General features: G+C 40.3%; 1 protein-coding gene across 4 annotated transcripts in view; it reads right to left on the bottom strand.

Moving 5' to 3' along the window:
* Positions 1 to 1,902: 1,902 nt before the first annotated feature.
* Positions 1,903 to 24,975, bottom strand: part of GABBR2 (gamma-aminobutyric acid type B receptor subunit 2) — a 483,193-nt gene continuing 460,120 nt past the window's right edge. For all 4 annotated transcript variants that reach the window (XM_074899378.1, XM_074899381.1, XM_074899379.1 and 1 more), the window contains 4 exons: positions 22,958 to 23,140; positions 20,422 to 20,551; positions 11,357 to 11,474; positions 1,903 to 4,358 (listed from right to left, as the gene is read on the bottom strand). In XM_074899378.1, coding sequence (XP_074755479.1) covers positions 4,193 to 4,358; positions 11,357 to 11,474; positions 20,422 to 20,551; positions 22,958 to 23,140 — 597 coding nt within the window. In that variant the 3' untranslated portion in view covers positions 1,903 to 4,192. The remainder of the gene's footprint in view (positions 4,359 to 11,356; positions 11,475 to 20,421; positions 20,552 to 22,957; positions 23,141 to 24,975) is intronic.

Here is a 24,975-nt window from a genome sequence, read left to right on the forward strand (position 1 = left end):
TGACGCGGTGGTACTGCCCCCCAGGGTTGCCCTTGCCAGCCCAACACAGGCTCCTCCCCACCTCTTCCAGTACAGCCCGAGACCCTCTCTCTACTGCTCCTCTGCAATGTCATTTAGTTAGTAGTGATAAGCACAGTAGTTCACTGGTAGAATCCTGATCGGTTCAAGAGGCAGAGGGCTCTTGAAAGTGCACTCGTGAATAGTATTCATGCATATTAAAGTAATGGCCATAAGTACTATTCACCATCTCAAGAGATGGAAAAGGCTGTCAGTAACGGAGGACCGAACTAAGATAAAAATCATGATGTTTAAGCCACTGTAATAAACCTGTCAGTCTTCTCAGTGAGAAGAAAATCCCTATTAAACAAGTCAGCAACAGGGAGGGTCAGTTTGCTGAATGGGCAGACTGGCCTGTCCCTTGGGCTGTGGTATGAGCACACAGTAAGGACCTGCTGGCATCCATAGGGTGCTGTGGAAGTGCTGGGACAGGTCTTACTGGGCTGCTGTCCAGTAACTAAGCAAGCCTGAGCACAAAGGGACAGAATCACTAATCCAGTTGTGGGGAGAACAGGCACATCGTACAGGGATTTGTAACGAACAAATGAGTTCTGAAAAGACCAGAAAAGATTTGATTATAAACCTTTAAGAAAAGGTGCTATATCTTTTAAAAGAAAGGGAAAATTGTAAAAGTGCATCTCTTGCTCCTCACCTACCATCCTTGATTTTATTAATTATATTTGAAAGAAGTGCTACAACATTAGCAACCTTCCATGAATTCAGTAGTAGTTTTACGATTTTATAGGAAGTGTACTGGCTGTGACTGTGGAAACTCAACAATTCAAGTAAACTTGCTCCCCTGACATCCCCCTCTTATTTTTCTCTTCACCTCTTAAAGCAATGGTTTACTTTGTTCTGGTTTCCTATTATTCTTGAGCAACTCCAAGTTGTTTGCATTCCCCCACAATTTCTGGTTGAATATAGGCTTCAAAATAAAGTGTTCTAGACTTTTTTTTTTTTTTTTTTTTTTTTTCTTTCTTGAATGAGCTTTGATGTATCTGTTTGAGTTTCTCCTGCCATCTGGTATTCTGCATTGAGATCCACAATCCATGCTGTTCACTCCTCGCTGGTATTTTCTCTTTTGCATGTGTTCGGTGGGACTCCTAAGCTGCATCAGAAATCTACAGAAAACACATTTGTGGTGGCTCTGAATTCCCTCATTTTGGGCTTTATGTCATTTTGTGCTGGTGTGAGGATGCTCCCGTTGAAAAGCGAACAACTGAAAATGCTCTTTCCTCTAGCTGTCTTGTTGCACTACATTCCCATCCCCCTCCTGCTCTGCTGTGCCGAAGAAACTAGTTTAGGACAGAAAACCCACCACATGCGTGAAACTGGATGGAGAGATTTAGTGTTTGCTTTCACGAAACAATCCTTGATCATTCCCAGAAACTTCTCATTTGCTGAACCAGGAATTTTACTGTAGAGCTAGAGGATTGGCTCAACGTCAATAATCTATGTGAAATAATAAAATATTTCTTTTTCTTTTGAATTTATACTCATTGTGGTGCAAGAGAGAATAGCGCATGTATGAAGTATGGTTTTGATGTAAACGTTCAGTATATGTTTAATTATTTTCCCATTTGAAAAAGGGCTTAGACTTCATTCAAGAGTACCGCAGTAATTGTATTTCAGGGCAGAAGCTCATCTATCTGTTTTCTCTAGATGTGAACCCTTTACCTAGAATATTTTGACTTTTTATAACAATGTGGTGGTGTAATAGGATTCTTTCTTCTCCAGGGAGGCTTTTATATATACATATGTTTATATATATATACACACATGCACATACACATTAAAATTTGCTGTGGGGGAAGAGGGCACTGAGTCCAAAAGCTAGGTTTTATATTTTATTCATAAAAACAGATTTGCAACAATTTATTAAAAATTGATCTCATGCAGTATAAGGTTATACAAGAAATTCTTCATTTACATTTTATTCTGGCAGTTCCAGTCTAGTTTAAAGCATTTGTGCACTAACATCATTGGAAAATGCCATTGGGGCACAGCCTCTTCATAAATTTACAGTACATTTTTGCTGCAGTATAAAAGAACAGAAACATTAAATAGCTATATTCACTTGGTTGGTCTTGTTATCTGCAGTAAAGTAAAAAAAATGTTATGGGAGAAACTACAGTATCATTGAGACAAAGAATGTACTGCATGGTTTAAACCTAATAAACGTCACACAGTCAGTATTCACGAAGTTACAGACACACACACACACTCACCTCCAATGGTCCGATACTTCTGATTTTTTTTTTCCTGCTAAGTTGGAATAATATTTCTACAGAGATCTTTGTGTATACATTATATACAATATTGTAATTTTCTCTTTTTAAAAATTAACATTCCTTTTAAAATAAACCAGGCCCTGATGATATTAATAAAGCAAGAGAATACTGTCAACACACATTGAGTGACAACGTCAGTGTTTAGTGCTTAAACAGAGTAATGAATTCTATTTTATCTGTGTTTATACTTACATGTTTTTGTTCTAAAAGCTACAGATATTTCCATAACCTCTCTTACTGTATGTGCCAAGTGAAATATTTTGTGATGCTCCTGATTGTAAGATTCAGATACATATTCATGTTGGTTTTGGCCACTATGAGGTGTGTTTTATTTTTAATGGAGATTTATGCTAGCTCATCAAAGCTGTGGTCAAGTCCCTCAGCTAATGAACCTCTTCAGCTGTGCTTCAGTCATTGCTGATTTATAAACCTTTGTAGAAACGTCATTCCAAAGGTTTGGTCTGAGGTGCACAGGCGTTGGTCAAAGAAAACTGAGAGCCCAGTGGGTGCTTCATGTGTTTTTTTTTCCCCTACTCTTAATAAACAGCCCTAGAAGTGAGATGCACATTTCCAGTCCCTTGGAAAAAGAAGCTGCATGTGTGTCTCACCTGTGCCTGAGAGTTTGGCTCCAGAGCTGGTCCAGATGTTATGCCACTATCGTTCCTCCTAATTACTTCGGTTCAGGGGATGGAGCTAAAGTATAAAAACCGCTGTTTTTTTCACAGTCCTTTTAGGATTCAGATAAAGTATTCTATTGGTAAATTTGATTTGTCCTCTCTATTATCCAGTACAACTGTCACACACGCAGGTACAAAGCAAACATAGTGTATATTCACATCTATGTGCTCTGCAGGCTTTGCCTGCAGCAGCAAAGTGCTGTGCCCTAAGCCCTCCCCCCAAGTCCACTAAATTAATTTTATTTTAATTATGTGTGACATAATTCAAACAAACTATGAAAAACAATCCGTCCCGTGACATTAAGACTTTACTACCCATTTGTCCTCAGCTTCTTGAGTTATCAGCCCTAGGACTTTTCCTGACGGTTTAGTACATTATGGTTGGTGGTGTTTATTCTAAAATAGGTGCAGAAACTTTGCTAGAATAAAGCTGCAGATGGTCAGCAGTCACTACCATCATCCCTGGAGAAGGGTTGAAGTGCTCCTCTTCAACCAGCAGCTCTCCAGCTGGTGACAGCTTGGAGCTGCACCTTCAGCCTCACGTACAGCTGCAAGTCAGAGGTGACCCTGCTCATAGCACCGCAGTCTTAATGACACCCGAGGAATCATTTCTCATAACCCTCCTTTCCTATTGAACATCATTCCTGAAATGAAAACAAGCAAGACTAACCAGTGCAGAATGTTTCCAGCAATTTAACACAATTCTTGGAAAAATGAGTGTATCTATTTCAATAAATATGGTATAGCTCAACCATTGTATTTTCCTTACATGGATACAGCATAGAATTGCATGTTCTCAGCAGCCACATAAAGCTCAGTGACATTTGAGTGGTTTGTTTGTTTGTTTGTTTGTTTTCCGTCTTTTTTGCAAGATCTGTATTTCCCAACCTCCTTGTTGCTAGTTGAAATTTGGGAAGAAACGTTTTTCAGTGACTTCTACGTGAAGAAATAAAAACTCCATGAATAAGGCTACAGATCAAATTCCTTGTGTCCTTCTCCTTTGCCTTCCCACACGAGTTACACGGGCACTCCTGTGATGATGGCCTCAGCGGTAGTTCCTCTGCGGTAAGAGCCAATGTTATATGCTTGTAGCAGAGTTCCAGGTCAGATGTTTAGTCTAGTCATTGAGTACTTAAAAGCAGTTCAGGAAGCACTGACCTCCCTTTCCTACAGCCCTGAAACCATTACTCGGAAGGAGGGTGGCACGTGTCTGTGCCGAGGACTGGCACTGGGGCTTACGCACGGACTGGCACAGCTAGCGTCAACTCCTCCTATGGATGGCAAGTAGGCATGGTGAAGAATGGGCAGCTGCAATGACAGCCGACGCTGTATGCTGTGAGAGACACAGAGAGAGAGGAGAGTTAGCCAAGAGGAAAATGTAATACCTTACATGCCTGATAGGTTTGCAGGTTGCTGCAAGGATATTTTCTCTGCCTCCCACTGTGATAGAAAGGGTTAAGGCCAAGAGCATTACACTTGCTGCTCTTGAGCTATGCCACCATGGTGTTATTTCCCCTTGGGGAATTTTTCTGACAGGCTAGATATGACAATGGAATCTAAGGGTGTTTTCTCAGCATCCCACAACCTTCTGAAACTCCCAGGCACTTTCAGAGTAATTGTTAGACTGCTGATATCGGGAAAAAGTTAAGTGTGCAATGACGGCATATGGCTTAGCAACCCCCTGCCCCTTGCAAAGTGATCTATTGCATGCAGAGCCCCAACTAAATACATAGACATGCACGAGGTCACAGCCCGAGTTTTAAGCCATGCATCACTTAGCACAAGGTTGTTGGAATTAAGAACGTTATTTTTGCAACTCCAGGTAAGGTGAACACCAGTGGATGGAGGGAGGGATGCAATTTGGACTGATGCTTTTCCAAGTAGTTCCTCTTTGCAGTTTAGGTCTGTGCTTTTCAGGTGCTGAATGCTGTTGAGTTCCCACAGTCAGTGCTGTGGGACTGAAGATAGACACACTAAAAGCCGTCTAACCTACCACCTACATCAAAATTCACTATTTAGCAACCCAGCTTCCTGTATCCAATTTTCCAAGCAGACTGACATAATCATAACTCGCGAGGCTTTGTTTTGGTTTGTGTGTTTGTTTGTTCCAAAGGGACACTAAACTCTGCTCACAGATAGCCCAACTAACCCTTCTCTGTGGAGTGGACGGTGCCATGGGACATGGGCTCTGCTACCCTCATGCTGTCGATATACTGCACCATACACAAAATCAAAATCCAGTTGAAGTTCTCAGTGATTAAGATGTTATCATACCAGGATTGCTTCTGCATTTGGAGACGTTCACTTCTGAAACACAGAGGGACTTTTTAAAGAGAAGACAGGTGTCAAAGTGACAGAGCTGTAGACTGGCTTTTTGATTGCAGAAGAAAAATGCCCATACAAAGCATTGTTATCAGTACAATGGAGTTTTAAATTTATATTTCCCTGTTATCTGATATAATGACTATGTATAGACAGGCCTTTATAAAAAGTATATGTTTGAAAGCTTGCCTTTGGACAGCCTTTCTGATTCAAACATTTCATTTCTTTTTTGCTTTGCATTAGGAAGCAGAGGCAGCTACCAAGACATCCATTGCACTGCTTGGGGACCAAGCAGTATAGCTTTCAAATTCAAACAGAAAGAAATGTAATGCTGCTCCTCTTTAGTTTCTTCACTAAAAACTAAGGCTTGTTTATACAGAGATATGGTGGAAATAGTTGTAGTCTGCCTAGATGGGAAAATCTTTCTCATTTTTTTCCCCCGCAAAAGCCCTTTCAAAGTTTGATACAGTATTAATCCACAGTGTTGATCAGTGTAGTGCTGGCAGTGCACTCCTGGGACTAAACAAAATCCATTCATTGTTATTTTGCTACTGTGCCCAACTCTTTCTGGTGCTATCAATGAAATCATGCCTCGTTCCCAAGGAGTGCAGAGGTGGCATGGCTTGCTGCTTCCATGTGCTGAATCCTTATGAGCCTGACACTGCAGATTTTCATTCTCTCTCTCATTGCAGGGTCAAACACAGAATTGCCTGCGCTTATTTTCCCACCGATGGAAATGCCTACTTTGTTCAACGGTTACAGACTTCTCATTAAAGAGCTTTTTAAAGCTATTCCAAGAGAATCCAGTTGCATAATCGAGTGAATGGGATTTTTTTTCACCTATTTAAGTGTTAGCCATACCATGGACAAAGCATGTTTATTTGACTATGCCAACAGTGGCTGCAGTGGGTGGCAAATTTTGCTTTAGCAAAACTTAAAGTTTACTTTCACTTGAAAACTTGGTTCCTGGAATTGGGGCAGAGGACTGTAGCCTGGAGACCTGCACACAATTAAGACTTTAGGCAAAACTCTTAGGGGGAAAAACGAAACAAAACAAGTAACAAAATCCAAGCAAAACTGCTATTTTCTTCTTAAGCAAAATTTGTCAGTACTTTTGGGGCAACCCCTGGTATCAACACAGGCTGGGGGATGAAGTGATTGAGAGCAGCCCTGCCAAGAAGAGCTTGGGGGTACTGGTGGATGAAAAGCTGGACATGAGCCAGCAATGTGCACTTGCAGCCCAGAAGGCCAACCATATCCTGGGCCGCAAAAAAAGAACCATGGCCAGCAGGTCAAGGGAGGTGACTGCCCCTCTGCTCTGCTCTGGTGAGACCCCCACTTGGAGTTCTGTGTTCAGTTCTGGGGCCCTCAGCACAGGAAAGACATGGACCTGTAGGCGCAAGTCCAGAGGAGGGCCACAAACACAATCATAGGGATGGAACATCTCTCCTATGAAGAAAGGCTGAGAGTTGGGATTCAGCCTGGAGAAGAGAAGGCTCCAGGGAGACCTACTATGACCCTTCAATACTTAAGGGTGCTTATAAGTAGGGCCTGTAGTGATAGGAGAGGGGTAATAGTTTTAAACTAAAAGAGGGTAGATTTAGGCTAGATATAAGGAAGAAATTTTTCATGATGAGGGTGGGGAAACACTGGAAGGGGTTGCCCAGAGAGGTGGTAGATCACTGGAAACATTCAAGGTCAGGTTGGAGGGGGCTCTGAGAAACCTGATCTGGTTGAAGATGTCCCTGCTCACTGCAGGAGGTTGGACTGGATGACCTTTAAAGGTCCCTCCCCACCCAAATCATTCTATGATTCTATGAATTTGTTTCAAGTAGTCCATACAATATAGGTATGTAAAAGCATATATATGGTCAAGCATGTTGGGGAGGGAATGGTTATTATTAGTGGGTTTAGAATCATACGATCAGGCAATCACTGAAGGAGATAGAAAGGAAAGGTGGTGCCACACACAAAGCAGTCACTCATCAGGGTACTGTGTTAGAATACGGCATATATCCTCAGCTCTGTACAGAAACACCATTTATTAGGGATAAATAAAATAAAATAAAAGCTTGACTTTCAATGTCAGTGAACATGGGAATGCACGATGCTACAAAGGGGCAGAGCATTTGAAAAATATCTTGGTTCTGCTATAGAAAACCACTGATGAGATCCATTGGTAAGTGGGGAGACTGAAACAACCGCTGCTACAATCAAATATCTGAAGATCTGCGGGAGTGTGTAAACTAAGCATTTGGGGATCGTTTAAGTCAATTCTTCAGCCCATTAATGTTGATTTTTAGTAACTGCTGAGATGCTGGAGAAGTTCTAAAAGACTACAATAAAGCAAAATGTTGTACTAGCAAGTGAACTAACCATTCTAAATCTACCTTATTTTAATGGTAGATTTGAGTAGGACCATAGTCCAATACGAACAACTTTCAGTGAAGAAACTGAATAACAGAGGCATGCTCATGCTGAGGCATATGGCTCTAATAAAATAATACCTTTTCTTTGATGAGAATTTTTGGCTCCAGCAGGGTATTTGACTGTCTTTTAAATGCTGCTAAAAGCAGAGCTTTAGCTCAAAAAAAAAAAAAGCGCAAGGTGGTTTCTATTATAAGGGTTACACAGAGCTTAGCTGCTTTAAAGATTACAAAAATGACCACATATAGGAAATAGTCTATCAAAATGGCATGTTTTAGTGGGGTCCTGCAGAAATCTATCATCACCTTTACTCAGAGGTCTGGAGTACCGTTACATATTGTTGCTGTTAAAATGAGGACAGTATAAATTTTAACAGTGCCAAAATCTAATTATCCAAATATAGGTCACTGATGAGATGGGACAACATGCAGGAATGGAAGTGCACAGAATAATGTCTTTAAGGGTCAAGTAAGATATCCCACTGAATGTATTTGTGTGGCCATCGTGCAGATAAGCTGACTGATGTGGTCTTTAGTTAAGTAAGCAGGACTGCCCAGCAGGAAAGAGTTGACTGCATGAGCAATGCCCCAGCCTACTGGGAAATGAACTATTATATCTATTCTAAACTGGTTCAGGCTGCTCCCTGGACCTGAGGTGGACTGGCATGGTTGCAGCTTCCATCCATGAAGCTAAGCTGCCCCCAAAGAGGGTTACAGAATACCAGATTGTGCCCTGAGCATTGCCTGGGAGAGCAGTTGACACAATTGTCCTAAGGAGTACGCTAATAAGCACCATGGGATATCAAAGAGCAGGACTTGAGCCTGTCAGCACTGCTTTGCCTAGTATAGGAAAGGTTAATTTATACTGTGTAGCATGTGAACAGGAGAGAAAGCAGCCAGCACCCACTTTTTGCTCCTCGTGTCTGACGATCTGACCGGGTATGGCAAATTTTACATGGCCCTATGGATAATGTACAGAGAGAGAGTAGGAGAAAAACGGAATAGCGAATCATCTATATTCATGTTCTAAGGTTGCTTCACAGTCATACAGACTGGATTTTCCTTAGGTGCAAGGTTCTAAACCTAAGCCAAACATAAAACAAATGTTTTCACATTCTGATTGAGATGATACAAACATCACACCGTCAATAAACGTGAAACAACTTCCTGCACTACTGAGCCTGAAGTGTGTATGTACTGCTGTGCCTTCGCTTTGGACACAACTGTAGAATAAGGGATCACACTTTCAGTTAGTCAAATACAGCAGTGGTGGTAAGAAAAAATGAAAAAAAACTCCAAATCAAATTCTTTTCTGTACTCTGAAAGAACTTTCATATGGGAAGATGTCAGGTTTCCTGAGTGCTGTCAATAACAGGAAGCTGGGATCCTTCTTTTTGCTATAGGCATTAAAAAGTTAACATTTCTGAAGGCAAATTACTATCTTAACATCCTCCTTTCATAGGTTTGTGGCAAAGAGGAAATCTTTTTTAGACTAACATCCTTGAGATTTCTGTTCTTGAATAAGAAATAGGTCCGGCAGACTGTGTGAGTACCTCCCTATCAGATGCCCTATTGTATGCAGTGAAATGAGAAAGAGAAGGCACAAACCACAGCTTGTCTTTAACTCTTTTTTTTTTTTTTTTCCCCAAAATGATATATTTAATAACCATGGAAGTCCAGAAGTGCTGCCAGACAAGTTGAAAAAAAGCCCATATGTGCAGAAGGATACTCTTAAAGAGTACAAAGATTGTAAAGAGGCAGTCTCTTGTCAAAGAGAGGGAATCAAAAAACCTTAATCCTGAAGATGGCTACACTTCCCCTCTCTGGCAGGTCCACTGTGCCTGGGTGGTGTGGCTCTGGTACCCAAACTGCCAACGCATCCTCAGGGCAGACACTGACACTTGGACCTGGCACAGTCACAGTTATGTAAGTGCTGAATGACAGTTTCGATTTAGCAGGACTTTATTAATTGCTTTCCATAAATGTCAGTGACTGTTCAGTTTTGTACTGACCTGCTCTTTAAGACCTTTAGGAAATCTCAGTCTTCTCATCAGTTACCACTAGCTGAGAGGAAGTTCTGTCATCACCAAATGTTTTTTCTTTTTTTTTTTTTTTTCTTATATTAAAACTGCATTGGGACAACTGGATTATCTGAGTGTGTTTTTCTTAGCATCTCTCTTAATGTAAGGGGGCTATATGCTGATGAGGCTGCATTCACACTATATTATTTCTGACAAATGGTGCTGGAAAATGACAAACCTCTAATAGCTATGCATTAAAGCACTCTGCTGACCCCATAAAGTCACAAGAGCTTTCTCGGCAAGAGCCCTGCTTTTCTGAAATAACCAGATATATCAGCTACTGAAGGCTTTTTTGGTGCATACGTGTGCATGTGTGTATTAGCTCCTGTGCAGATTTGGGTAGTGTTTTTTTCTGAGTGCAAGGACAGAGTTAGAAATGCACATGTTTCCCTTCACCAGGTAGTACAAGGCAGTAACTGCTATCTGAAATCAGGTTTGCTGTCACTGATGTAACATGTGACTCAGTCTAGTAATTTGTTTAATTTATTCTGTTTTTAAAGAAGCTTTTAGGTTGCCCGTGTACAAAACAGGAGTCTGACAGCTATTAGCTCAGCTCCTGATGAAGTGGTGCCCACATAACAAGGCTGGGAAAATGGCTGATCCAGGGACAAACGAGCACGGCCCTTCCTGAGCTCTGGCCCATGTCAGGCCCTGCGGAGCTGGTGGAGGGTAGTACGTTTATTGTATAGGTTCCTGGAGAGGAAAGCTGATACCATGAGGCTCCTCCTCCATGAATCTAGCAAGTGCTTTGTGCCATTCCTCTCCTTGTAGCCACAGCATTGTTTCTAAGGGAAACTACTTGGTGAAGGGTTTTCTATGCCAAAACTGAGGTCCAGCTGCTATGGCAACGTTGAATAGCTCTCAGACTGTTTTTATTTCTCAGCTAGCCTAAAACTGAAAGAGAACAAAATGGCTACGTACACCATGAACTCCTCTGGCTGGTGTGTGGCAGGATTTGGACTTTTGATAACAGTCATAACATGTGCGTACACATATGTGCATCCTCTTTTCTCCTTAATATACATTGGTGGTGGGGCACAGCTTGTTTTGTAACTCTCTACAGAAACTTTAGACATCACATTATAGATGTCTCTGACAAGAAAAAAAGTGTGGTAGGTTGCCTTTGGGGGCACCTGAGGACCTAGTGCCCCTGATATCCTCTAAATTTGGCCAGCATGGTGGCAGGAAGGCATCATAGTACAACATTGCTGCCCACTGGTGCTTCACATCTTCTTTTGTTGATAATTCAGACTCTCTCTGTAGCTGTAACTGGCTGAAAGGGTTTACAGTGAAGGTCTTCCCATAAAAATGCATAAAAGAGAAATACGGGGTTGAATGAAATGTAATAGTTTATTTAAATTAACATCTTATCAGCAAGGCAGTTGGTGTCCAGGATAGAATTTATGGCTAAAACAGTAGAAAGTTTGCGTACCCAGCACATGCATACCTGAGGGAGCAAGGGGTGCCTCTTTCTGTACCAGTATGCAACGGTGTATACTTACTGTTCTGGAGAGTTGATGTCTTCTATAGGATCTTTGCTTGTTCTGGAAGGGTCTGATGAGCCCCATTGTGCTGGTGGATTTTGATCAAGATGATTTTTCAAAATGGCTTTCTCACCATCTGGATGAACAACACATTCACTTTTACTTTACTATGACCATGTGACCATTTTTAGATTATTTCATTTTAAAATTTCTCAGATGTTCATAATGCCACAAAATAAACCCATTCTGTCTATATTACAATACAGTCTCAGGTTTAACTGTGAGTCTTTGCTATTCTCTTATGCTTTCAGTGATGAGCTCCTTCATAGGAACTATCATGAGGAAACAGAAAAGGGACAAAACCTCTTTTGTCCTTCCTTTGCTTCCCTCCCGCCTTTAAAAAAATTCCACAAACCAAACCTTGTTGCCCACCTCTATGTAGCCCTATCATGCTCTCTCACCTAGTCTTAGTCTGTGTAAAAAGATTAATGTAATTGCACCATCATATTATCTCACACTCAAGAATTGTTACCTTTTCATATGAAAAAATCCTATTATTTAAGTCTTTTCCTAGAAAAACGATAATCTTATTGATGTATAAAACCTTGGTACTCTTGCAATCACATAAGCAATTGAGCGCTGACATTTAACTATCTGCTATCATTTAGCACAGAAATACAATTCATATCAGTTGCACTGGTCCATAGGCTGTCCGCAGGAAGGACAGCTAATGATTTCACTACACTTTTGCCTGCCATTCTCTTTTCTGAATAGTGATAACATAGAAGATCATAATTTTCCCCGTAGGTAGCTTCACTTGATTCCGCCTGGTGTCCCGGGAGTCCCTGGCTAGCTGTGCTGAAGCCCATGGCATCAGTCCCCCTGAGAAACACAGATGAACACAGCCATTTTAAGAAGACTGTCTTTGCCGGGGATCCTTTCTATTCCTGCCTGCTTTTCCAAAGTCTCCTGCTGTGTTAAGCCAAATAAAATCAGATGGAAAACATCTGAGTAATGAGGACAGTGCACAGTTTTCATAAATAATTACAGAACAGCTCCAAATCTATCACCAGCAGTTGTTTGCCACACACACAGAGAAACAGTGATTGCTGCAGGCATTAAGGCAGCATGGAAGAGCACTCGAAGGCAAATTCTTCAAAAGGACAGTGGAGGATTTGAATGTAAAAATGGATATGAGGGGGAAAAGCAGGAAAATAGTGAAGAGAAAATGAAAATAGCATGAAAACCCCAGTGTGTATTGAAGGCTTAATCTGCTTTTCTGTTCTACTAAAGAATTCAGAAGCCCCAAATAATGCTCAGGTCCCAGCATGCTAGGAATATATATGTTCTTGATGAGCAGCAGAAATAAAGAGTGAGGAAAGAAGCTGGAAGAAGAAACAGGAATGTTTTGAAGGCAAATTCCAACCCATATAATTGCCCTCCCAGCACGGTCATCCCTGGCATTATTTTGCAGCATTCACTTTCTGCTGTGAAAAATCTAACAAGCATCTTGGAAAGAAGTGAATAGGGGAGGATGCAGAAATGTGCAGACACGGGGATTGCTACAGCTCAGAAGAGCAGGAGAGAAGATCTTTCACTTATGTTGCGTGGAAGAAGAGGGTCTGGGTGAGAAAGGAGGCGACGAGAACACATGAAGCTGTTTCTGTTGGGGCAACAAAATGTCAGTAAAAGAGCACTAACGAATTCAGTTGTAGCAAGAAGAGTGCTTAAAAGGAAGCTATGACAGGATTCAGTGATCGTTTAGATGTGAAGGGAGGACAGCAAAAAGTCAAATCTGACAGTGGCTAAGATAAGCAATGAAGTCTATCATCTCAGGCCAGCCTGAATTTTGCTGGTGTGGCATTTGCTGTCACAAGAGTTCAGTTTTTATTTTCCATTTATTGCATTTCTATGTATATTGAGCTTGACATTTGCATAAAAGCCTTGTGATGTCTATAAACAGACACATAGAAAAGAACACATTTTACTTCCATGATTAAAACCAATGTTCAGTCCTGAGCTGATCTAAGCTGACAATGAAAACTTCTGACTTTATGATATAGACCAAAGTTAAAATTTGAGTAATCCTTGTAATTAGGGAAAGGAAAAGGTCTCTTACTTAACTATTTTAGGGTTCCAACTCCTTTGGCCAAAATAAGCAATTTAACCTTTTACAAAGCCACTGAAAATACAATACTTCATCAAATGAGTGGAATATGCAACTGTTGGGCTTTGGGAATATGTGATTTCATATATTAATCTGTGATGTACACCCCTAAAGGGGTTTCTTGTGCTTTCAGATGTGCTGTGAGACAGAGAGAGAAGGAGGTGGTCCCTGTCAAAAAGGTGGGGGATTTAGTTTAAAGTAGAGCAGAAATCATACATTCTCTGCCTACTCACCCCTCAACACCAACTGCCCATATATCACTGTGTGTTATTCTTAATAGACCCTTTTCTACCACTCTTGCAGATGACTCTCCCGTAATACACTGCATAGATGTCTGTATACGAGGTTACCATACACAATTTTAATGTATATGTATAAAATACAGAGAAAATCCACATAAAACTGTCACAATGATGAGATTTTTTTTTCTTTTTCCTTTGCTTCTTTCAAAATACAAAAAAGTTGGGTAATTCTTATTTGTTAAGCTTTTTGGGAGAGGAGTTGTTAGATTTTTATTCTGCAGCTATGGAAACTAGAATATCTTTTTTTTTTTTTTTTTTTTCTTTTTTCTTTTCTTTTTTTTTTTTTTTTTTTTTTCCCATTTACCTTTCATTTAAATAATGAAAAGCAAGATTCTCACTTAGTCATATGCTTCCAGGAGCAGGAGCTTAAAGGAAAAACATTATTACCATATGCACTTAAAAAACTTAAGGATGGAGGAAACTGATTTTATATACATAAACAACTGAAAGAAAATAAATTGAGGGCAATGGTAAACATTTGAGTTCCCATTCTCCCCTGGAAAGTGTAGCACTTCTTTTAGTATTTCCCCATCTTTTCTTCCTCTGTCCATTAAGTTTGCCACTTGAAAGATGCCTTTCATTCCCAGGGTACTGTCTACTGCTGCAGATGCTACTGAATAAGTTGGACTGGGATGATCTAACTACCTTCAGAATTAAATTTACATTAGGCAGAAGCACTTTCTAAGTAATTTTCACCTTTGTAGACCTCAAACTGGAACGCGGAAGTCTGGATAAGTGATTCCTGAGCACTTTCCATTTATGAAACCGCTGGGAAAAAAAAAAAAAACACAAATAGATCTCAAGGGCTTTGCATGGCACTCACTGATGGGTTCATTAGGAAACAAAACCTGTTGCCCAGTTGCCAGTGAGAGCCAGGCAGCTTTAGCTCAGGACCTTTGCCTACCTGCAGCAGAGAGACGACTTCCAATTACAAAGCTCTGAGCTGCAAGAGCACATCTGATGCTGGCTGCGGAGAGGCTCAGCGAGGAGGTCACTGCTCCCAGCTGCTCGCCTCTCCCTCTGCCAGGGGTGATGCTCGCTTCAGACCCACCATATGTATAATCACTCCACAACCTGGTGCTGACAAAATTACCTAGGCTGGCTTGAACGCATCATGCATTTTAACAACAACTGCAGAAAACACCAGGTTACTGCCACTGCTGCTATTTCTTCCAAGATTTTAGAAACTGTATTTATTTAACTAGAAGTTTGTTTTGTTCACTTTTGTACCCTGCAGCTTTATTGAATATCTTCATCATCAGGCTTTAGTGGCAATACTCCTCCGATGGGTTATAACTTGATGACAAAACTGCTGTTCAACCCACAGCTTTCAATTCCACTGTTGTTTTCTCTTTGCTAGAAAGCATATTTTATGCTCCACAAAGAAGCCAGTGTGGTTTAATAATGACTTATAAGAGCTGGCAGAGATAACCTTGCTGATTTACTGAAGAAGTCTGGAAACTTTAAAGCTAAAGGTAGATTTTTTAAATCTACTGTAATTTTTCACACTTCTACTGTTTGGACCATGAAACACGACTATCCAGTTTCTGGTTTTTATGTGAACAGGATGAAAGGAAAGTAAAACGAAGGGGAAAATTAAACTGATCACATAATCTGCTGGGTATATCAGAAAAGTTATCTTGAACTAAGCTCACAGCACCAGGCATGTGAACATGACTTCTGGTAATTATGTTTTGAAAGGAAGATCTTTTTTAAAAGAAAAGCCAGCAAGATTCTGCTCTGATTTATACTGCTTTAAATTAGAAGAAAGTCCTTTTACTACAGATTTATTTCTGTGCAAGAAAGTGCAGGCACTGAACCTCTGGCAGTTCAGTCTCCCTGTTGAAATGGAAACAAGCTCCAGTTTCAGGACTGGAATCCATTTGCTGGGATTCATAGAAACTAGTATACATATCTTCATGTATTTCTATATACAAAGGATATAATGAACTATATCCTTGCTTTAAAACAGCATTTCTTTAAAGTCTTGTTACAGCTATTTCTGAAAACCTTTCCTTTGAATCTGTGGTTTCAATCTCAAGCTTAATGTTTGACTCATGCTAATTTCATAGAAGTAATATTTCCTCTCTCTTATCACAGACGAACTCTGTTTTGCTTTGCATTTAGAAGAAACATGCCTTTGAAATCTGATTTTCTTTGTGTCGCTTTTACATGGGGAAAAACTAACACTAGGAAACTTTGGAGTGGGGTGACAACTGACAGTATGTAGGCATATCTGACATGCAAATGAATGCTCCCAGTCCATTTACAGCAATGAGTGAAGACTTCTCTGGCTGAAAACAGAAAAGGCTTTCTGAGCAAGATAGGGTGCCTGCAGAGAGAGAACTTGCAAAAAGGGTTTGTTTATAAGTGGGGACTATTGCAAGGCTGTCTCTTGCTTGTTATGTACTTTCCATAGGACGGCTGTCATTCATTAATTTTCCGATGCTACTCTGAAAAATACTGGCAAAGGTAGAAATAAATGGAGATTCTCCTGCAGGATTTCTTCTGAGCTTGGTTTTATATGAAACTCTTGCAATCTATGAATCATTCATGTAGAAATAATTTCATGTAGTAAAATGTCAAATAGAAGTCAAATAGAGTGAGACTGTAAGATTCCAAGTGTAACAAAATTAGCCAACTCCCCAAACCACATAGGATCGTCCCTCTGTATTTTTCTCCTCAGTAACTGTTATCTCTGCAGGAACTTGCACTGTAGAAGTAACTTCTACCTGCACAAAGTCGCTCCTACTTCTGGCACACAATCTGCAAGGGTGTAGGGAGCCCTTTTGGGAAGCTCTGGTTTGTGCCCGTGCCAGGTTGGTTCTTCCCCGGAGCTGTGCAGCACAACTTTCCTCTTTACGCAGCATCACAGTTACAGGCATTTGTCCTCCTTTTTCCAAATGTCAGCCTGGAAAACCCAGCTGTGTCTCCAAGCTCGGCTCTCCTGGCTAAACAGCACTGCCAGTTACAGGAACTGCCCAAGCCAAGCATGGGTCTCACCCACAGCCGATCCCTGCCTCAAACCCAGGTTGCAATGTAGCTCCAGCAAGTTGACCAGGTCTGTAAAATCCTGGGGAAGAAGCTGATGGGCTGTGCACAGAGCCCAGGTTGCTTACAGACACAGTGACTCAAAATCATCTGAGGAAAGTATCAAATTAAGTTAAGGGGATGCCCTTTTAAATTCAACGGGGGAAGCCATCTGACATCCCAGGCCCACAGTCCACAGAGCACATTGAGAACTGCTTGACCACACAAAGCTATCTAACAGCACAGACAAAAGCCTGCTTAAAAAAAAAAAAAAAAAAAAAGCGCAATCAAACCATAAACTACAAACCACATTTTACTAATTGATTTTCTTACATAGCCAATTGCTGTAGATGTCTCAGGGACATTACGCATTTGTGAACAAGAGATGAGTGTCTTGGATAATTTTGGTCTTTAAATGAGATGTACTCAAATGTGCTGTAAAGAAGGAGTCCCCATGCCAGCAAAGAGCTCCTGGACTACACCAGGAGCTGTTGCTGTTAATAACTAACCAGGAGTTCCAACGTTATGAAACTGCCTGAGGTCAGTTAGGCGAGCGCAGCTGTGTCTACCTATTTTGGCTAAAGTAATTTAATTTTTGTATCCTAAATCCGTATTTGATGTAAATGAGGGTAGTGGGGAAGGAAGGGAAGAATCAAATAACCTCCTTTGGCACTTGGCTAAAGGAGTTAGGAATTTTAACTCAGGACAATTTTTACATATCAGAAACCTACTGAAGTGTACTATGACATGAAAGTTTTATTAGGACTTGTTCGAGATGCATTGCATAAGTCACGTGTTATTATCTGCTATCTGAGGTGCAGTGCCCTGAATTTGTGTAGGCAAAAGCAATGGACATACACTACATGGCATTCTCTACGTTAACTCCTTCAGAACAGTATTTTATAAAGAAGATTGACATACAATTCAGCCAGGTCCACAATACAAATGTGGCAAATGATCTGCTATGATTTTTAGCTCTGACTCAGCTGCTATTTTTAGCATCTCTCTTCACTGCCCTACTCCCTCTCTCAGCTCACATTTTTTGCAAGGTCCAAGGTAGGCACAAACCTTTTCATCACCTTAAAAACAACATTGGACTGGCTTCCCCAGTTGCATGGTGGAGGTGAAAGACATGGTCACTTCTAGGTGACGCTGATAAATTATTTACAATTCCAAAGATTCGCTCAAGTACCATTAGGGATGCTGAATTTCAAGGTTCTGTACTTTCATTTACAGAAAGTTACAGGAAATACACAGGTACAGAAAGCATAGTTATGTCAGTCAGAGTTAGATTTCCTGTAGCCGTAAGGGCCAGAATTTTTTTAAGTACCATTTAAGTGATGTCTGTTTGCATCTGCACAGAAGCAGCAGTGACTCAGCAGCATGAATTCTCCAAAGCCTTGTTATTTTGATTGGAATGGCAATTTTAAATTAAGCACATGGGTTGTCTGTTTGGAATGGATGCAGTGAGAGAAACAGAGAGGAGATTCAGACATGTAGCTAAGGGACAGGGAAATGGAGAAGGAGAGGAAACAAGAGGCAGAAGAAATGGAAATGGAGGGACAGAAAATGGCTATCAAGGGTGGCTCAGATCTTCAAAGTATGAATATTTTTTGTCATTCGAGTCAGGATTAGCATACTTCATAATACTCATGCTTGGGGCATTCACCACCAGGTGTGGGACCAGGCTTCAAACACCTGCTGCAAACTGGGATTCAGGTCTTCCTCATTCACAAGTAAATGGTTGCTCTAACCTGTTAAATATAAAGATGGCCAAGGGAAAACATCCTTCTTCCCCCCATCCCTTCTTTTGTGTGGAACTTTATGTGGTAGGTCCATTCAGAAAACTGTGTCCAGCAACTTCAGTATGCAGAATATCCACCCTGTAAATCCCGATAACACATAGTTCCAAGCTACTCTGTACATTAAGGCTCTGTACTTAAGGTGATCTTAAATATGTAGCCTGCAGCAGAAATGTAGAAGTTGGGGAACCGTACTGAGGAAAAATTAGGAACACAGACAATCTTGGATGCTGCTGCTTAAAGCAGCAGTTAGGCATTGATGTCTTTTGTAGATATAGCCACAAGTAAGTGCAAAAAGGTTATATTTTCTCTTTGATTTCTTTGCCAGCATCCTACTGCTAATGGAGTGCAACCTGCTGTGGGAAGCATCCCATCCTAAATTTATACCCAGCGTATCTCTTGAGAATAATTTTTATTTCTCATACCCAAACTCAGATGGGCATTTGGCACAATGTAATGTATCTTTTCTGCTTGAAATATTATTCATGATTTATCATTTTTCCTGGAGCATCTGACATGAGTGGAACATTCTATGTGTTCCTTTCAAACACTTGGTAAAACTGCCTCATCCCACTCACTGATGTTAGTTCTTGCTGCTGATCTCAGCCCAATAATCACACGCCTCCAGCAGCTATTTACGTTTTCCTTTTCCTCCTTTCCCCCCTTCTGTTTTTTAATTTTAAAAAGGACACTGGGAACTCTACGAAGCTCTTCTTTTTTTTTTTTTTTTTTGCCACAAGTTACACAACCAAGTGTATACCCAGGCTAAAACAAAAGACTCATGAAAAAGTAACCTTATCCAACCAAAATTTCAATATATTTCAGAAGCATATGTGAACTGTTGCTGTTGCTCTAAAATTATTCTTCGACAACTATATTTACAGGAGTAGCTTCTGTTCCACTTAACCAAGATTATGCTGCCACATCAATAGGAAGCCTGAGCCTAGCATTGCAACAAACATGCAAGTCTACGAATTCTCAACACAGGGCAACTGGTTTTTCACATACTATAGTAATATTGAGCTGTACAAAGTCATTTGCCAAAAGTCACAAAGTAGATCCATTCTAGAGTGAAAAATGGAAGCTGGGTGTCCTGGCTTCCACTTTATTGCACTATGCACCAGATCTTATTACTTCCCCAAAGCAAAATAGCTTTAATGGAAGCAATTATTTCGCATGTATTTCTTCAGGGACCTATGCAAGAGACACAGCAGAAACAACTTAGGAATATTACAGTCGTCATGAAATCCTTTTTTAACAGTTCCTAGGGAAGAATTTTCATACATGAGCGCCTTCAACTCTACATTTAGAGTCCAAATCAGCACTGAAATATTTACGTGCTTCTCTTCTACGTGCTTGATAGCAGTGTCCAACAGCAGCAGCTCGGTCGTCCTACTCAGACAAGCACATATTCAGCTGGGCTTCCTACTGCTGAAGGCTGGCTCGATTAACTCTCACAAGATCTGAAACATTCTGTGACTTTCCTTCGTCCATGCAGCACAGAAAACTTGACTTCTGAATACAGGTACGCTATGGAAAGTTTCCCACTTTACCATGTGTATTAGACACACAGAGCATACAATAGAAGACACACATACAGAGAAATAACTACTCAGTGGGCACCACAGAGCTCATTATGTGAATCTGCAGGCTTTCTGTAACACAACCAAAATATATAAAGCTCTCTCTTACCAAGGTCTGAATGCTCTGGAACCAATCCAATGAGATTTCTATTCAAAACTCTGGTGAGTTAAGCTACTAACGAATTTTACTAACTCTCACCTTTGCTGTCTGTAAAGTTCCGTATACTAAGAATGTCGTTAAGATCCTGATAGTGGTTCTGCTTAATGTATGTTGTTTTCTCAGGAGTGTCCTGAAGTTGCATTGTAACCTCTTCCAAGTCTTTGTCCAGCTGCAAAACAGAAAGAGTATGAATCCCTAAAAATTCAAGAATCATTGTTTCAGGTATCTGCAGTAACTGCATAGCTTTCTATAATTAGACTAGAAGGCAGGTGGTAAATACAATTGCCACACTGTGCCAAACACAGTTTTCTTACAGCACTATAACACTACCTCTAAAAATTATGCCACAGGTAACAAACCACATTCATATGTGATATTGCACACAGGCCATATGAAAAGAATAAGCTTTAGTAGTTGAAAGTTTAAGCAATTCAGGTGCACAGCTGAATGAGAAAGAAATAGGCATTAGAAAGCCGAGTCTGAAAACCTCTCTACTAATTGTTACTTAGGCATACAAATGTGGCATACATAGCTATAAACTCTTTGTTGAGTCAATCAAATTATCGAACATACAGGAGAATATAAGTGAACTGTGGAATCAGTGTCATTGTCCAGCCATGCAAGTGACTGCAGTCAACTCTACTGGGAATGTTCCGTTGTCCTAAAGATTATTTTTACTCCTTTTACCTTTCTTAGAGAGACAGACTCCTGTTAGACTTTTTGTTTGTGTCCCCACGAGTGTGAAATTTTGAAGCAAGTCCAACTCACAGTTTTTAGTTTTGGGGCTGAGAACACTCTATCCTTCTGTGATTTGAAAACTACCCCCATCTTTCATGTCTTTTAGCTAGCACTAAAATGACGTTGCAAGCATAACTTTCCAAGAGGGAAAAAAGTGTAAATGAGGGCGAAGAAACAAAAATCCCAGTCCTCTCTCCCCCCAAAAGCACCTTTTGGGACTAGAGGGAGAAGGTCAGAAGCACAGATGTTTTCTGACTGGAAGAGCCGCAGCACAAATGCTGGGTTAGTACACACCTACCTTTTAGCACTGGGCTGAGCACAGGGTACTCTCACCAGGGGCTAACTTGTATTCAGTTGGCTACAGCCCCAGTAGAAAACAACCACACACAAGCATCCTAATGGTGATCTGGGATGCTCTCTGTAAAGTTGTCCCAGATGCAGTGTCCAGAGTATGTCCCACTTATTACTGGCTTAACTGAATTTTAAAAATGCTGAATTTAGATTTACATCATTTCCTTATAGAACTGGAACATAGCAACTTAAGGTAGATAAGCCAGAGATGTAGCTGCTAGCCATGGCAGGGCATACTCCAAATCCCCTTGACAATGAAACTCTTATTTGGACCTATGGATTCTGAGTATTTAATTTAATCTATTTAAGCAAAGCTTAAAAAGATCAGCAGGGCCCTGTGTGCACTAATATATCTCAATTGCCCTGACCAGTCTTACCTGTGATCACCATCATGAGACTTGCAAGGCGTAGGCTGAGATCTTGTGAGTAGAAAAAGCTTAGTAGAAAAAAACTACAGTAGGATAGAGAAACTGAAATAGCCAGTAGCAAGCTGAGCCTTCATTAGAAATTGCAACTCTCACATGAAAGGGGCCTGGCAAAGGCTGAACTAATTTTCTTCAAAAAGGCAGAGATAACTTTTGCTTTTGGAGTCTTTGGTAGCCTGAGTAAACACCTTTTGATTACCTAGGCAATTGTTATTAGTTAGGATCTGGATGAAGAAGTAATGGTAGCAATAAAATACCTTTTCTTCAAGGTATAAAAATGCTTCACAGACTAGGCAAGAAGAGGTTAATTTTTTATAAGATATAGATCAATTAGGGTTATCTTGTCTGACATAATGGGCAGTCTTCAAGGCTGATTCGTCATCGTTTGAGGTCTCCTGGGCAAGGATGGACATAATTAAAAATATATCTGCTATAGCTCTAATGGAAGTAATGCACTCCATGTACTTAGCCTTTCACTCAGTAGACACCGAAGAAACTACACAGTCTTTGTGCCAAAAGGGTCAGCTTACACGATCTAAAAGGTCTTTTCTACCTTAAGAAAATACGTGATTCTGTTTCATGACAGATGTAAAAATCTGTCTAGCAAGTTTTTGAGCAAACTTTCAGAGAGGATGGAAAATAACAGCAACAGCAGCCTCTGAACTCAGCCATAAACAGGAACAGAGATACCTCTTAAATGCCCCTGGGGCTACGGGTCTCTGTTGCACTGGCATGTAAAGGTCGCACTTTTAAAGCTATTGCTCTATGGTGCTCAGCACGGCCATGTGAAGCGGCAGGGTAATTTGCCTGCTACAAATAAATAGGGGAAGTTTCATTTTAATTTGCTAAACTAGATTTTCATTTTATCACACCTGCTAAGTATTTGCTGTATTAATTAACTATTCATATCAATCATCTGTTTCCTATTCTTTAAATATTTTTCTATGGGGAAAGCTAATTTTTTTCCTCTAAGAAGTAGTCAATAGTTAATCAGATTACAGAATTGCAACAAAAAAATAATACAAAAAAATTTCTTAGGCAGTATATACAATAAATAATACCTCTGTAATTTTCATTCTCAAGCGGTGGTTCTCTGACTGCAATCCTTCTAATCGAGATGTGCTGGCCTGATTGACGCTGGTGACTGATGTTGATGTTTTTGAATCTTCTTTCTTTTGATTTTGGGTGAACTGAAATCGTCTGTTCTGTGTGGCTGCATCTGGATTTGTCCTCAGTGTGATGAGCTGAAACGTTTAAAAGCCTTAAGAAATCCTGTCCATGGTTTTGTTTTTGCAGCTATTTCTTTTGTATCTCAAAATATCGAAAGGCAAACCAAGACTTCCTTTCTGATTTTCAAGTATAAAATTCTGGAAAGTGAGCTCTGCTTGCCATGTGCAGTACTTGAGATGATTTCTGAATAACTTTACAGAGTAGGTGGAACCAAAATGATTTTGCAAAGGGAGGTGTTCAAAAAATTAGGAAAATCTAATTTAAAATATATTTAACTGGATTTTTATTATGTTAAAATATATTTTAATATTTCATGTAACATATTTTTCTCTTTCATTGATATCTTTATAGTTTCAAAAGATATCTTCCTTCTTTAAAAAAAAAAACAACAACGATCCAAGATCTTTTCTTCCCAACCACAGTTTCATCTGAAATTTCTTCTTTCCTACTGTTACAAGTAACACTCAAGCAGAGAGAGGCATGAAACAGGAGTATTAACAGAAAGAACTCATGGGAGATTGCACTCGAGATAACAGAAACTTAATTACGTTTTAGTGACCCAAAATAAACTGAATCTATTCAAATAAATTAAATAAGCCACTTAAAAAAAAAATGAAAAAAGGTTAACCTTAAACATATTTAAGCAAATATAAGTAAGATTTAACACTAAGTGACAATGTGAAAATATCACCTCGACATGAGGAGAGAAAGCTACTAGCTGTTTGGCAAGGGAGAGAGAGCTTCTCAGATTACTCTAGAGCATACAGAATTTATGAGTACTTGCCAAGCAGCATACATATATATTTGTATACAGACAAAGCTGAAGGAGCTCCCTGCCCTGAGAACATAATCATGGCATCATAAATCCAAAGGTGTTGAGTTGATTTAAAAGAGAGAAGGAGCAATCATTTTGTAAGTACAGCACAGCTAGATTTTGTGGTACAGCCCCATTTTGGAATTGGTTCTTCTTGTTCTTCAGAGCCTGAACTTGTTCTGCAGCTGGCATGAATTAAGGACCTAAGTTCTGATAGAGAGAGATCTGACTGAGTAGACACTGAAGCACTTGGTCCCTGACATGTATTAACAGACCAGGTCTGCAGATCAGGATGACGCCTGAAGAAAATAAATTTCCTTTTTCAGGTGATAAAGGAGATGAAGAAGGTTGAGGTACTCAATGACACCTTCACCTTAGTCTTCACTGGTAAAACTTGCTTTCAGAAATCCCAGACCCCTAAGATCCCTCAAGCAATTGAACACAATAAGTTCACGAAACCTGATGAGGTGTATCCCTGAGGAGTAAGTGAGCTGGCTGATGTCATTGCGAGGCCACTCTCATTTACCTTTGAAAGGTGGTGTTTACTGGCAGAGGTTCCTGAGGACTGGGACAAAGGAAATGTCACAGATGTGTTCAGGATAGACGAGAAGGAGGATCTGGGAAAATACTTCCTGGTCACCTTCACCTCAGTCCATGGAAGGTGATGCAGCAAATCCTCCTGGGAACCATTTCCAAACATATTAAGAGCAAGAAGGTGATTAGAAGCAGTCATCATTGATTTATGAAGGGGAAATCCTACCTGAACAACCTGATAGCTTTCTTCAGTGACATGTCTGGGCTGGTAGATGAGGGGAGAGAGTTATTTTTCTTGACTTAAGTAAAGATTTCAACACTGTATCCCACAACATCCTCACAGTCAAACTGGTGAAGTAGTGACTGGGTAAGTTGTCAGTGAGGTGGACTGAAAACTGGCTCAACTGTCAGGCTCAAAGGACAGTGGGAGCTAGTCACTAGTGCTGTACCTCAGGGGTTCACACTAGTACCAACACTGTTTAACATCTTTATTAGTGACCT

This window comes from Athene noctua, chromosome 2 (genome assembly GCF_965140245.1).
Source record: "Athene noctua chromosome 2, bAthNoc1.hap1.1, whole genome shotgun sequence".
NCBI classification, from domain to species: domain Eukaryota; kingdom Metazoa; phylum Chordata; class Aves; order Strigiformes; family Strigidae; genus Athene; species Athene noctua.